Source organism: Saccopteryx leptura, chromosome 8 (genome assembly GCF_036850995.1).
Source record: "Saccopteryx leptura isolate mSacLep1 chromosome 8, mSacLep1_pri_phased_curated, whole genome shotgun sequence".
NCBI lineage: Eukaryota > Metazoa > Chordata > Mammalia > Chiroptera > Emballonuridae > Saccopteryx > Saccopteryx leptura.
This window is the reverse complement of record NC_089510.1, coordinates 41,445,161-41,460,595: the sequence shown is the minus strand read 5'-3', so window position 1 is coordinate 41,460,595 and position 15,435 is coordinate 41,445,161. Positions and strand designations below refer to the sequence as shown.

At 38.8% G+C, this 15,435-nt stretch overlaps 1 protein-coding gene across 1 annotated transcript in view; it reads left to right on the top strand.

Moving 5' to 3' along the window:
* CCDC80 (coiled-coil domain containing 80) overlaps positions 1 to 14,846 on the top strand; it is a 36,182-nt gene extending 21,336 nt beyond the window's left edge. Inside the window, exons 4-8 of the mRNA XM_066347218.1 lie at positions 2,007 to 2,143; positions 4,335 to 4,483; positions 10,791 to 10,894; positions 13,236 to 13,316; positions 14,362 to 14,846. Coding sequence (XP_066203315.1) covers positions 2,007 to 2,143; positions 4,335 to 4,483; positions 10,791 to 10,894; positions 13,236 to 13,316; positions 14,362 to 14,708 — 818 coding nt within the window. The 3' untranslated portion in view covers positions 14,709 to 14,846. The remainder of the gene's footprint in view (positions 1 to 2,006; positions 2,144 to 4,334; positions 4,484 to 10,790; positions 10,895 to 13,235; positions 13,317 to 14,361) is intronic.
* Positions 14,847 to 15,435: the final 589 nt, after the last annotated feature.

The following is a 15,435-nucleotide window of genomic DNA, read 5'->3' as shown; positions in this document are numbered from 1 at the left end:
TACTAATCACAAAGTAAAATATGCTCCTTGTTAAAATTTAAATAATGTAGACATGCATAGAGTAAACAATAAAAGTTTCTACCCCATTTCTCCACACTCTCCAGAGACAACTGTAGGGGCAGAAAAATTATTTTCTTTCTATCTTCTAAGTTCTTCTGGCTGGCCTGATAATTAAAGTGACTTGAGACTTATTAACAGGAGAGAGTGACCAAATTTATTATTTATGTATCATACATACGAGGGTTCCATAAGAATGAGGGACTCAGGGACAAACTGAGCAGGTGTGGTTTGAGACTTCAGAGTGCAGGAGGGCAAGTCACATGAAGATGGTAAAGCAAATGTTTGATAAACAAATGTTTGTTGGGTCAAATTTAACTGCGGGACACAGAGAAGACTTGGATCAAACAGGGCTTACTAGGCTCCTTCATTTCTGTCAGACCTAGTTCATATTAAATTATAGTTATCTATGATGGCAGCTCCCTCCCTGGATCAGGTCTTCTATCTAAATTCTTGAGGCAGCCAGGGAGGTGAAAGGTTCTTTGTGAGTCTTCTTTCTTAAAAATAACCAGCTTAAAGTCATCAATATCCCCAAAAAGGCATATTTTGGGGTGACAAATTCTGCTTCTCCTCACAGCTATTGTTAACAGCTTTATGTCCTGCTGGACCTCTTCCCATGCATAATCACATGTTGAGGTATTGTCTTTCATCTTGTTTTCTTTTAAAGAAGGATAAAGTCATACTATGCATTTGATTCCACAACTAGTATTTTTTTCTTTTTACTCAATGAGATATAATAAAAAACAACAACATGAATCTAGAGGTTGTTTTAAATTCTTTCCCCTCTTATTTTAATCTACTTCAGAGAAATCAAGTTTCTTGTTTATATACTGTCAATGAACCTAATTAAGAAAACCAATGGAATAGTTAAATTGTTGTTGTCTCTTTTTAAAAAATCACTACAAGAATAATGGTCAGTGGTACTCAAGCTAGATAATCTCAGTATCTGAAAAATTGTAATTGTTTCTACTACACTACAATTCATTGGGTTACGATGTTAACAACAACTGATAGGTTCCCTTCATTAATATATCTATTAATCATATATTAGCTAACTTTATTTTTTCACATTTCTGAAAAATACAAGGGATTACTTTGCAGGTAACAATTCTAGTAAAGATGAGGGAAACACTGTGACTTGTATGGGAGAGAAGAAGTAAATAAACCTGTCCTATCATTTCCAAAATGCTTTCCAGACATAGGAGTTGCCACGTTCATATTTTCTATTAACCCAGTGACACTTTTGGGAACCATTCTGAATTATAATAATTTATTTTTAGAGCTAGATGTTTGAAAAAAAAAATGTAATGGTTATAATTCAAATAAATTCAGTAACACTGCTTACCATTCTTTTTGACTTACAACATTTGTATTAGGAATAGCTTGACTTTTTTCTAGAGCCAAAATGAACCTGATACTGGGTTTGAACATAGACTTTTTATTTTTCTCTCTAGCAATGACATGGTTCGTTGAGTCCCAAAGTGATTCTATAATCAAAGGGAGGAACAGACACAGATTTTAGACTTAACTAAATAAATAAAACTGAAATTAATTTTAAAATTAAATAAAACATAAAAGTAAAGGGTCTAGTTCCCTGGTGAGTTAAGCTGATGACTCATTCCCGGGTGAGGTGGTAGTCCTCATGCAGGGGTGATTCAGCAGTCTTCTCTTTCATTTTGCTCCTAATGATTTACTACAACCAGGGTGGGCAGAGATAGTGCTTGATCATCTTTAGAAGAATGACTTTCAAAATGAGTTTATTCATTCGTTTCTATATTTATTTGTTCACTTTGTAAACTTTTGTTTAAACAGAATGTTAGCCAAATATGTGCAACCAATGAAAGCTATTCTAACTAACTATGGATGGAGGCCCAAAGCCTCCACCCAGTTGTCCCTACTGATTTTTATCTTGTCACATCCATATTTATTCACATTTCATTTGCCTTAAGATAATGAGAAACCCATGCAAGTGGTGGATAACGAGGACTTGGTAGACCAGCATCTCATCAGCGAACTGAGGAGAGAGTACGGAATGACCTATGATGACTTCTTCATGGTGCTCACAGACGTGGACCTGAGAGTCAAGGTAAAGGTTCCTGTTTTGGATAATGTGGTACCATTCCTTAGAATAGCAACTCTGAATTGTATGTAAGTAAGACTTTAGACAAATGAGTAAACAAATCATTTTATAAATGGGAAGGTTTTGAAATGGTCCAAATATTCCATGTTGGTCCATAGAATTTGTGTCCTGAAAGGTGGTCTCTGGAAAAAAGCGGTTTGGATTATCTCCTCTGCCCCAGCTACGTGACTCAGATTAAATTCTTCTGTAACATCAATATGATGCATTTATTAGACATTTGTTGAATAACCACTATGTGCCAGGTTCTGGAGATAAAAGGTCGAAAGTTTTTCGCCTCTGCCTTCAGGAAAACCAGGTTTAACATAAACCTACCTTTGGAAGGGCCTAGAAATTTAACTCCTAATTAAACATGGACAAGACAGTAGGATTTTTATACCTACTTTCTTTGTATGCTTGGGGACAAGGGTTCTGAACTATGAAAAATAATTTTAAAAAATAATAACAAAACTAGCTTACTTTATTGAGTGCTTTCCTTATGCCAGCCACTCACCTTAACTCTTCATCATCCTTATCTCAAACATCCGAGATAAATAACACAGAGGAACAGAGGTCCAGAGCAGTTCAATACCTTGCCTGGGTCATTCCATTAGCATTAGACTTCATATCCACACAGATTGGTCCCAGAGTCTACTGTGTTCCAGGCGTCCCCAAACCACGGCCCGCGGGCCGCATGTGGCCCCCTGAGGCCATTTATCCGGCCCCGCGCCGCACTCCCGAAAGGGGCACCTCTTTCATTGGTGGTCAGTGAGAGGAGCACTGTATGTGGCGGCCCTCCAACAGTCTGAGGGACAGTGAACTGGCCCCCTGTGTAAAAAGTTTGGGGACTTCTGGATCCTAGTATACTGAGAGTATGTAAAAATGAAGAAAATGGCTGCCTGTCTGAATAGCTGATTCAACTTGAAGTGTTTTCATGAATCTGGAAAATGTTCCCTTCATTAATTCATTCTGTACTTGCGCTGCCCAACTTCTAGTTGGCTGCCCCACCTCTAGCCTTAGGTAATCCCTAAGTCTCTGCCAGCCTTCCTATCCTATGTTTTACTGAATTTCTCACGGCGGGGCCTGGGTAGCTCCATGCCATGCCGAGATTTCTTCTGAGCTTATGCTGGTTACGGTCAGCCAGTCCCCAAATCCATTCCAGGTTGCTGTTGTAGGTCCAAACAGGCATGATCCAGGAAACCAAATTTCATTATCCTTAAGTTGGATCCCAATTCTTTTCTGAGAATACGTAAGGAAACATGACCTAGTATTAAGTGCTGTTCGTTCAATAAAATAATACTGCAAATCACAAAGAGTTTATGTAGATTCCTGATGGCCAAAGATTAGGTCCCATTCTGGTGAAAAATTACCCTTACTGCTCAAGTAAGATGTTCTAGCATGTTCTTCCATTTCCATGTTAGATATAGCATTTCTCACTTTCTCTCTAGTTGTGTAGTGAACAGGAAGTAGCTTAGTCCCAGAGGTAGGGAAGGGAACCTAGGATATGTGTGGTGAGGAAGCCATGGATCCTTTCTAATAAAGGAATGCAGTTGTCCCTGGCCAGTTGGCTCAGTGGTAGAGCGTCGGCCTGGCGTGCGGGAGTCCCAGGTTCGATTCCCGGCCAGGGCACACAGGAGAAGCGCCCATCTGCTTCTCCACCACCCCCCTCCTTCCTCTCTGTCTCTCTCTTCCCCTCCCACAGCTGAGGCTCCATTGGAGCAAAAAGATGGCCCGGGGTCTGGGGATGGCTCCTTGGCCTCTGCCCCAGGCACTAGAGTGGCTCTGGTCGCGACAGAGCGATGCCCCGGAGGGGCAGAGCATTGCCCCCTGGTGGGCATACCGGGTGGATCCCGGTCAGGCGCATGCTGGAGTCTGTCTGACTGCCTCCCCATTTCCAGCTTCAGAAAAATTAAAAAAAAAAAAAAAAAAGGAATGCAGTTAAGAAGCAATCCTCATAAAAGGCAAACAGTGATTGTTTTGCAAATTCTGAAGTTCAAAACATCAGCAGAGGCACTATTACAAGAGACAGTTTACAAATCACTGAGCCCTACAAGCTCTGATGTTTTCAGAGCTTCCTTGAATTCTCCTGGGCTCTCTATTCTCTGAGTAGAGGGAAGAAACACCCCTATTCATTACATACTTTCTATTCTTTCTTAAACAGCAATACTATGAGGTGCCTATTGCAATGAAGTCTGTGTTTGATTTGATCGATACCTTCCAGTCCCGAATCAAAGACATGGAAAAACAGAAGAAGGAGGGCATTGTTTGCAAGGAAGACAAGAAGCAGTCACTAGAGAACTTCCTATCCAGGTAAGTCACCTTTGGAACCTCTGCGAAGACAACTGGGAATGTGTTCTGGGAAAGATAAGGCCAACGCCCAGAAAACACAGAGCAGACAGACGAGTGCAGGGTGGCCTGTCCTGGTGAAAGGCCCATCTGCTGCCCAGCCCTCGGACCACTGGGCTTAGTCTTTGCCCTGCTGGAAGTGGTTCTGGCCACAAGGCAGGCTGGGGTCAGCTCCAAGCTTGAATGTTGATTTGGTGGCTTTGGATCAATCTTTTCTGCTCCTTTTTTGGCACAGAACATAGAATTCTGACCTGTGAGGGATAATTTATTCAGTGAATTTCGAGGACTTTGTATACAGATTTTTACTTTATGTGTTTATTTATTAGGCCCCTTCTAGTTTCAAACAGGATTTAGAATACTGTTTGATGTTCTGCTTCCTTCCAACTCTGCAGAGAACAACAAAAGCCCCACCAGGACGTCAAAGGGAGAAATCTTCTTGACTCAGCTCCCTGGTTCCCTGGGGAGTGTGGTTTATTGCAAACCATTGTAGGAAAACACTTTACTATATACATACATAAAAAGTGTAAAAAAATTTTTTTCACATCTTCCCCTCTCCATCCTTTCCCCCATGTTGGATAAGAATTCTACAGGGCCTTTGGGGACCTAAGAGGCGCAAAGCTGCAGCAATTTCATCCACAACAAATAAACTCTCAGGCACGTCAGAGTAATACCACCCAAACTGTATTGTGTGCTGAGGTTTCTCGTGCAATGGAGCAAGCTTTTGCTTGGAGGCTCAGTGTTAGCTGTGTATCACTCCAGGCAGTACTTCCTTATATGTGTCTATAAAGCACATTCTCCATAAACGAGTCAGAGAATCAAGATTTCTGCGATGACTAAGTGGATAATCTGAATTCCTCTAGATCAGGGGTAGTCAACCTTTTTATACCTACCACCCACTTTTGTATCTCTGTTAGTAGTAAAAATTTTCTACCGCCCACTGGTTCCACAGTAATGGTGATTTATAAAGTAGGGAAGTAACTTTACTTTATAAAATTTATAAAGCAGAGTTACAGCAAGTTAAAGTATATAATAATAATTACTTACAAAGTACTTTATGCCGGAATTTCGCAAAGTTTGGCAGAATAAATCTTTACAAAACAACTTACTATAGTTAAATCTATCATTTTATTTATACTTTGGTTGCTCCACTACCACCCACCATGAAAGCTGGAACACCCACTAGTGGGTGGTAGGGACCAGGTTGACTACCACTGATCTAGATTCAGGAGGTTTGGGCCTCTTAGGAGATTTGCTAGCTATTGTGCCTTTATGTTCCTAATTAAAGTGACTGATTTTGAGGCTAAAGAGAGTAAGTGGCCCTACCTCCAGCCCAGGTTGCTGTGGTCACTTCCGGTATGCTCACCTCTGCACCTAGTACTTTATCGTCTTTCCTGTATTTAATCTTCCCAGTGATGTCATCATCTAAATACTGTAGCTACTGTCATGTTGTAGATCAGTGGTCCCCAACCCCCGGGCCATGGACCAGTGCCGGTCCATGGGCCATTTGGTACCAGTCCGCAGAGAAAGAATAAATAACTTACATTATTTCTGTTTTATTTATATTTAAGTCTGAACGATGTTTTATTTTTTTAAAATGACCACATTCCCTCTGTTACATCCATCTAAGACTCACTCTTGACACTTGTCTCGGTCACGTGATACATTTATTGATCCCACCCTAAAGGCCAGTCTGTGAAAATATTTTCTGACATTAAACCGGTCCGTGGCCCAAAAAAGGTTGGGGACCACTGTTGTAGATGACACAACCAAGGCTAATGGAGATTAAGTAACTAACTTTCTCTCATCATTTCAGCTAGTGTCAGCTCTAGGACTGAGTGGCCCCAGCATAATCTGGCTCTCAAAGTCTACATTCTTATCTCATACTCCTTTTGAAATATAAAGTAAATTGTTTTTAGACTTGGACCCAGAGGCCCAGAGTTTGAAGCGAAGGAAGATAATCCTAAAACCACAGGATTACAGAGCTCAAAGGAATCTAAGTTTCTTCCTTCATCCAAGTATCCAGAATGGGGACAGAAAGTGCCTGCCCCCACGAGGATTTAGCATTCAATCCAATCTTCATGCCACTTTATTGGCTGAAAAAGGGCTCTAGGACTCCATTGGGCAGATGGATTCTTGTTCAGTCCTGGGGCCACTGAAACATCCACTTCTGACCTAAGGTCATCCTTCTAGATAGCTTTGACTTAGAAGGTTAATAATAAGAGTTTGTCATTGTACTTGAGGAGTTTTTACTTTTTTTAATTTCCTTCCCTTCCTTTCCCTTTCCTTTCCTTTTCTTTCCTTTGTTTTCCCCTTCCTTCCTTCCTTCCTTCCTTCCTTCCTTCCTTCCTTCCTTCCTTCCTTCCTTCCTCCCTCCCTCCCTCCCTCCCTCCCTCCCTCCCTCTCTTCCTTCCTTCCTTCCTTCCTTCCTTCCTTCCTTCCTGGCAGAGAAGATTTTATAAAAATTTACCTTTGATTTTAGTTCTCCCTTAAACATTTTAAATCTTATTCTTCTATTTATAACTTAGGAAATTTAGCTATCAGTTTTAAGTGGCTTTGAATAATGTTTGATCTTGCTACAAACTCAGTAATTAAACAACTTTATTATTTCAAAAAGGTATCTTACATTTAATATATTTATTTCAATTGCTTGAAATAAAGAATTTCTGACTAATGATGTTTAATAAGTTAATCTTGTAATCACAGTAAATCTCAAGTTCTTCCATATGTTTCAATAACTGCATACACTTAGTGAGATTTCAACTTAAAACCATACATTTATGTCAGTTATTCAATTATACATTTTATTGGCATTTTAAGGATGTCATTTTATTTAGCCACATTCTCTTAAGTTTCACAAGAATATAAATTATATAAAGAAAACCAGGGTCTTTTTAGAAATATATAGTATTACTATATATTTGACTCTTTGAAAACATTTCTCTTTTTAATTCTAAATCTTTCAGGGCTAAACGATAAATTTCCTGTGAACCATCCCAGTAAACTCAGGTTGCCCAGCCTTGAAAACAGACAGTTACCACCCAGTTCATTGATGTTATTTTTAACCAAGGATTTGGGCCAGCCATGACACCCTCAGCCACAGACATCATGAAGGATTCTTCTTACCACCCCCAGGCAAAGTGTCTTTTTATAATCACTGTGTCATGAGTTTTAAACCTGAAAGGGAAATCTGACATTATCTAGATTTTATTCACTCATAGACTTGCTATGCTCGTTCATGTTGATCACTGATTTAAATTTGTCATATCTTTGCATCTAAAGTCTTTTGAGCTGTATAGGTCCCTACAGTATATACTATATTTTCCTTGTAATAGGAACATACATCTCCTATGGATATTCAGAATGGCATATGATTATAATAATTTGGATGTTCTGTGGTTGTACATGACTGTGGTCACAATTCATGAAATCACTGTACTGATAATTATTATTGGTCTTAAAAATGAAAGTTTAATAATATATTACCTAAAGCCATGAGTAAAACAGGCAGAGTTTAATTCCTGTTTTTTACGCTTATTAACTATGTGATCTTGAGCTGATTACTTAACCTCTTGGGCTTTAGTTTTCTCATTTGAAAATTGGGGGTAATAAGTGCATCTACTCTTAAGATTGTTGTAAGAGGTAAATTCAACACTAAAGGTAATCATGGCCCAGAATCCAGCACAAAATGAGCAGTAGATGAATGTGGGCTGGTAGTATAGGGTCATTCAGTCAGCCCCTAGTTAGAGAACATTGTCATTAAGGGAGAGGGGAGAAGAGATTTAGTAAACACCTCAGGATTGGAACCCAAGCAAAGAGAACTGAAAAAAAAATTTTTTTTTAAATTAAAGTTATATAAATAACCCAGTGTCCAAATGGGAATTTTCCTTCAAATTTGCTGAGTTGTTAGTGGGTCCGTAAAGCCTGGTTTCAGCTGACCAGATGCTGAAGCCAGTCTAACCTTGAGTGACACTCATCTGGGTCAGGCTATAATTACCTTTTTCTGACACAGAGGCCCCAAAGAGTGGGCAAAATCAAACTAATTTTGGAAGGCCAGTCAAGGGAAACAAACACATTCATAGCTCGTAGAATTTTTATTTACTGAGAAGCTAAAGTGACAGAAAAACAAGTCCTCCAAAATAAGGATCTGAGTCACATGCACATCTCTTATTACATCCCATGGACGTTGTTTCCTCAGTGTTGCGAGATGGGAGCTTTCATCTAAATGTGAGGGGCTGTGGGAGAAAAAGAAATCATTCTTTAGGGGAAATGACCTTCTCTTGGTGTGTCTGCGATGCAGAGTCCCAGACCCCATTCCTCTGCAATCAGGACAGCATTCAGTGGTGCACACAGGTAAACAAGCCAAAGTACACCTCACCCAAAATAACTCCCTCAGGGCTCCTGGCAGCTCCGTGTGAGTCCAGGAAGGCGGGCCTGGGTTGGATGCTGGCTGGGGGGCCAGTGCTGGTCCTGGTCCAGCGTGTCTCCTCAGGAAGCCAGGAAAGTGCAGGAGACCATGCTTGTGACCCCACAGCAATCACGGTACCTTTTCCCAGGAAATCTCAGACAGTCTCAGATGCTCCTCTCTCTCCTTCGTCATGCCAAACACATTCATCTCCCTATGCTCAGTGATGATTTCAGTTTTTCTTTCCCTTTGAAGAAAAACAAGCAGAGGAAGTGAATGCAATGTCACAGCAAGCAATTCTTGGCGAGCCTTGCTACAGGCGTCTATTCAGAGGTTGTATTTCACCAGACTATCATTTTCTCTCATTCACCCAAACCACTATTCTCCCAAGAGGCCATTTTCCTTGGGTTGAAAACTCTCATGTTCACTCTGAGGCTCAAAGGGGCACAGAGAGAGAAGCCATGAATAAAATCAGCTGGCTTCCAGTTCAGCGAGTGTACTAACAGCCCATAGTTGCTTACACTGAAAGCAGAAAGCAAAACCCCTTCTCCAGTGAGGGTGGAATTTGAGAAAACTCTGTACAGTTACCCCTGGGCTACACACCCTCTCTACCTCCCTACCCTCCCAGAGACCCTGGCAGCACCAGCTGAGCATCAGGATCATGGAGTGGCAAACAAAAGAAACCGTGGCCTGGGAATCAGAGAAATTTGTATTTTGGTACCACCTCTCAGGCTTACCAGTTAAGCAAGTCACTCACTTCTCTAAGCTTCATTTTGTCATTTGTAAAATGAAGACAATTCACCATGTGCTCGCTGAGCTCTAATGCGGAACACATCATGTGTAGATGAAAGTGAATTATAAAAATGATACAAAACTTGAGAGCTAGATCAATTATCATACAACAGTGTGACAGACAATATCCAACGCCTGTTAAGGGATAAACTTCTACATCTAGGAGCCTTCAGATGAAGACATGCTCTATAGCCATGTCATCACACTGGTGAGCTTTGGTTTAACTCTTGTAACACCTTGTTGAGGTAGATGCTATTTTTGATCCTAGAGATAAAGAAAAACAGAGACTTAGCTGGATTGTAGGACATGCTTAAGGAACCTCAAAAGTAGCAGTGATGAAATGTTTCCTGGCCACAAGCAAAACTCTTTCCACTACCCTCCTGTGTTGGTGCTATAACAGCAGGAAGAAGTATACCACGTATTCTAAAATCCTATAGCTATAGGTTTAGTCCAATTCTATTTCATATGAGTGTAAGTGTTGGTTCATACTGATATAATAAGGCACATTGTAGACCTTATGCTTGCCTCTGGAAAAAGCACTAGCTACTGAGGAAGATAGATAGAGCTGTTTCCTTTTCTTTCAGGAACCCTCCTTGACCCTTTGAACCACTTGCCCATTTTCCTTCTTCTTGTCACTTACTTAAAATTCAGTTCTATTTTGTTATTCTATTTCTTGTCCATATATTTATTTCTTAACCCCTTCCAAACCCTTGTTTTCTCCCCAGTTCCCTCCTGATTCCTTATCTCTGTTGCTACAATATGACACATGATTCTGGGCAGTTTTCATTGCATCTGAAAGCAGTGTCTCTTCCTAATGTGACCTCATCAGGCATGGGGGCCCAACGCATGCCTGACGTATCGTGCAAAGGCACTGTAGGCAGACTGTGAAGCTGCAGCAGAAAAAGTGCAAGAGATGTGGAAATGCAGTTTAATGGCTTTGAGGAGCTGTGAGACATTACTAAGAGTTAGTGTTTTTTATTATGGGCATAGGAAAATACCAACAGTGACAGTTACTCTACTTTCTCACACTAGCCTCATGTTTGAAGTAGTAATTGTGGCCTCCTGCTTCTTTTCCAGGTTCCGATGGAGGAGGCGGTTGCTGGTGATCTCTGCTCCTAATGATGAAGACTGGGCCTATTCACAGCAGCTCTCGGCCCTCAGTGGTCAGGCATGCAATTTTGGTGAGTGGGAAGCCTCGTCATCGCTGATTTCCCACATTACCTTCTTCCTGGTCAACTCTAAAATGAAAATAGAAGCTTAAATCACTCGAATATTCCCAGTCTAGACTGTAGATTCCCAGACACGTATTCAATTACACAGAGTTTAAAGTTGCTTTCAGACTGGAGCCTAAATCAATTGTGGTCTATTTTTTTTTCCAATATTTTTACTTCTCAGGTTCTTCATTGAACTGTTTGAAAATACCTGCTGCCTTACTTTCAGTGATCTGTATTATGTGATATATATTTATATGTGTGTGTGTGTGCATGTGTGTATATATATGCGTGTGTGTGTGTGTGTCATAAAACTCAGGTATCATCATTTACTTAGCAAATTCTTTGGTACCAATATTGGGTACTTTTCCACAAATTAAGTGTCTTTTGTAAAACAGGATTGGCTTTGGGAATTAATGTATTAATTGAAGCACATTATACTATATTGCCATTCCTTTAAAAAGGTACCAAGAAAACAGCAAGATCTGTTAGATATTTTAAAACAAGCAGGTCAAAAAAAAAAAACATAGGTATTTTTGTTTGTTTTTTTGTAGTGTATTTCCCAGTGTTTTGAAAACTAATATGTGCTCTTTTCTTTTTTTAAATCAACCTTTATTAGCCTAGTGGCCTGATAGAGCTAATATCATTTTGAATATGGTTAGAAAGGGAAATGCATGGTCCAAAGAACTTATTACCAGGTTCAGTGATGAACCACAGAGATAATGGCAACTTCAAAATTGGAAATCACAATTGTAGTTTTATTTTAGATACATCTCTGCAGAGGAAGAATTTTTGAGAGTCAAGGGTATAGGGAAGTAGTCGGGGCCATAGTTTTTAAAATTTTGTTATTGGAGCATAGATGAATCAGCATTATTTTAATACATCTATTAGGAAGAAGAAGAATTTTTTAGTTATAAACTAACAGTATAAAACTATATTTGATATATAAAAGGGGAGGAGGAGTGAGTTTTATAAAGCATGAACAGAGACTGGGTCCTTGCTATGTACCGGTACCTGTAAATTATAAATAAATTTCAGTTTTTATTTATACTCTTATTATCAAGGTTAATAAAGACTTTATATTAACATATATAAAATTTGACTGTTCCACTATGCTTGAGCATATTTTATTTATAGCCACCAATGATGATACGAAACAGTTCTTAAAACATTAATGACTCATCACAATAAGAATATAAAAATCATGACTAGTTAATTTTCTGAAGACATCTCTGCAGCAGATATTTGGTGGTGTGTTTAGCCTCTGCGTACAGAGCCGAAGTCACATTACTATAGGCAAGCTCTTTTGTTTACAATATACAGGAAAGGTGAACAAATCATGTTTTTCAGGAATAATTAAATTCATGATCATCTTTTTGGAAACACAACTCAAAAACATGTAGAACAGAATACTTTATTTTTCTAGGAGAAAAGCAAAGCCCACAAAAAATTTTTCTGAAATAGCATTTCGCATTAAGTCGTCCTTAAAAGACACTTCCCATAGTAACTTTTGATTTTCTCCCTTGGAAAATAAACACCATCAGTATTCATATTATTAGTTCCAAGTTACTACCCTGACTAGGCTGCTGGGATCTTGTCTAAACCATGAAATCTTGATAGGATGAATTGACAGCCCTCTTGCTCTCCTGTTTCTTTCTCCTGAATCCCTTGATGTGTGCTCCATCTTCAAAAGAATTCCAATGAGCTATCAACGCATGACCTCTCTCCTTTCTTGAAACTTTTAACAGAGGATAGGAAGCAAACTGTGCTTGCCTAAGTGTACATACCCCTCGGAATCCTCTAAATAACTAATAAGAACCAACCTGTTTAGCGACAAACTTAGTTCGAGAAAGCCAGCATTACTTCTTTAACAATCACAATGGATGAGATCTTCGGTCTTTTCTCTGAATTTTATCCATTAGAGTTTCTGTGACTTTTTTCAGAACTCTAATCAATTTAGATCATCTCAGATATTTTAATGTTCCAATGGCTTTACTTCTGTTTTGTCACTTAATAAAGTGAGAATCACAGTTTAAGTGTAAATTCTTCTATTGTAATTTACAATAAAAAAACATCCCCAAAACAACATCTGTCCTGGTTGTTAACTCTAAAATCTGCAATTGATCTTCTTCAAGTTTTTAGAAATATTTAACTATTTTCTTATGCATTAATTTAAAAATAGATTGTTCTATCTAAGTGGGTTATGTTCTATATTCTTTTTAAACTTAGAGATTTTAAATGTCAGACACTGGTCTTTGGAAGTAAAAGATGAATTAAAGTCCTAATTCTGTGGCTTTCTTTTTTCTTTTAGGTCTGCGCCACATAACCATTCTGAAGCTTCTAGGTGTTGGAGAAGAAATTGGGGGAGTCTTAGAACTATTTCCGATTAATGGTATACTGTTGTTATTTTATAACAGTGTGAACTACTATATTAGGTCCAATTAAGTTATACTCAATTATATGCAAGCAATGGGTATACCTTAAGGTACACCTTTGCACACACAGATCTGTGTGTAGAGGAAGGGGAAATGGAGTAAAAAACTAACATTGTTTTTAATATAAAATCACTCATAAATGATAGTCAAAATATCCACTTTCTTAAGTAGCAATTTTTGTCTGCATAGGGCTCTATGGTTTACAAGGCATTATTATCTGTATCATCATTTAATTTTCACAATGGTACTTTGAGGTCCACAGGGTATAGCTTACTGATTCCCTTTCAACAGAGGAAGGCATATACTAAAAGGCTCTGAGAAGCTGGAAGAAAATGACTAGTGACTAAAGGTTTCGGAAGGCACATCCAGTCCTTCCTTCCAAGGTCAAGATCTTTCTATGAGAAAATGTGGTTATAAAATCCTGGCACAATGTTGGACAGTGTCAATAATCATAATAGTTTAAACACATTTCTTTCTTTCACTAATCATAATAGCTTGATTATATTTATCTAACTCTTACATAATTGGTATTTTTCACCTTCGACAATAAAAGAAGCCATATATGTACACACACACACACACACACACACACACACACACACACACAAAACAGAAAAGAGCATCAAAAGAAAAGCTGTAATTGCAAAGAACTAAGCTAATTGGAAATGAACTTAGAAATATAAACAATGTAATCTTTGTTAGTGACATTATTTTAAATACATTGATTATTGCCAAGGTTAAATTAAGGGACTAGTTCTATATTTAGTAGTGTTTCTATAAAACAGACATGTGTCCCAAAGTTTAATGCTAATAATTTTGCAGAACAGCAGGGACATTTAATTTCTAGTAGAAAAAAACCCCAGCAAACTTCTTTAATCAGATTTTGAGCTAAATAGAATAGACTTATGGGTCCTCTCTCATTCTGAGTGATTTTTCTTCTCACATTGTTTCCCTAAGTGCTGACTCTTCAATGCAGTAATAGTTTTTCTAATTCTATTCTAGGGAGCTCTGTGGTTGAGCGAGAAGATATACCAGCCCATTTGGTGAAAGATATACGTAACTATTTTCAAGTGAGCCCTGAGTACTTCTCCATGCTTCTAGTTGGAAAAGATGGAAATGTAAAATCTTGGTATCCTTCCCCAATGTGGTCCATGGTGATTGTGTATGATTTAATCGATTCGATGCAACTCCGGAGACAGGAAATGGCCATTCAGCAGTCACTTGGGATGCGCTGCCCAGAAGATGAGTACGCAGGCTATGGTTACCATAGTTACCACCAAGGATACCAGGATGGCTACCAGGATGACTATCGTCATCATGAGAGTTACCACCATGGATACCCTTACTGAACAGAAATATGTAACCTTAGCCCCAGCCACATGTGGCCAGCTTATGTAAAGGAGTTCTGCCTACATTTCACACTGCCTACGTTCCCTTCCTTCTTCTTTCAGTGTTCTTCCAAGATTAAATAATAGCAAAACCTTGCCTACTCATGAGTTCTTATTGAAAAGCCTTAAATCAGTAAAACATTTAAAACAATTGTTTCTCTAACTGGAGAGAATCTGGTGCTGAATAATTGTACTGAGAATTATTTTTTTACTTATTTTACATGATGGACATGATTTGGAATACAAATTCTATAGAGTAAATATATATGTCTCTCTTTTACTTTTTGTTAGTATTCATTGGTAAATGAAAACTATAATAAAATTAAAGATCACAGCACATATTTTCAGGAAACATGTGAACAGTTGAAACAGACCAAACAGGTGGTTTCTTAACCTTTTTTGAAATGTCAGTCTAAAAATGATTGGGATGGCTTTGCTTTCTTTATACTGTTATTTTCTTTCATGAAGCTTGAAGGAGGAGTCCAGTGAAATTGGCTACAAACCAGGGAAAGTACCTAAACCAGCTTTTCCATCATAGCCATTTCCGCTGTTTCTGTTATCTTTAGTGCCTTTTCAGAGATAGATCAGGGAAAAGGAATCTCGAAATCACCAGCAGACTCTGACACTGCTGCTCAAGGTGACACAGAGTTCTAGCAGGTGCCATAGACTTCCTGGCATGGAAGACCTT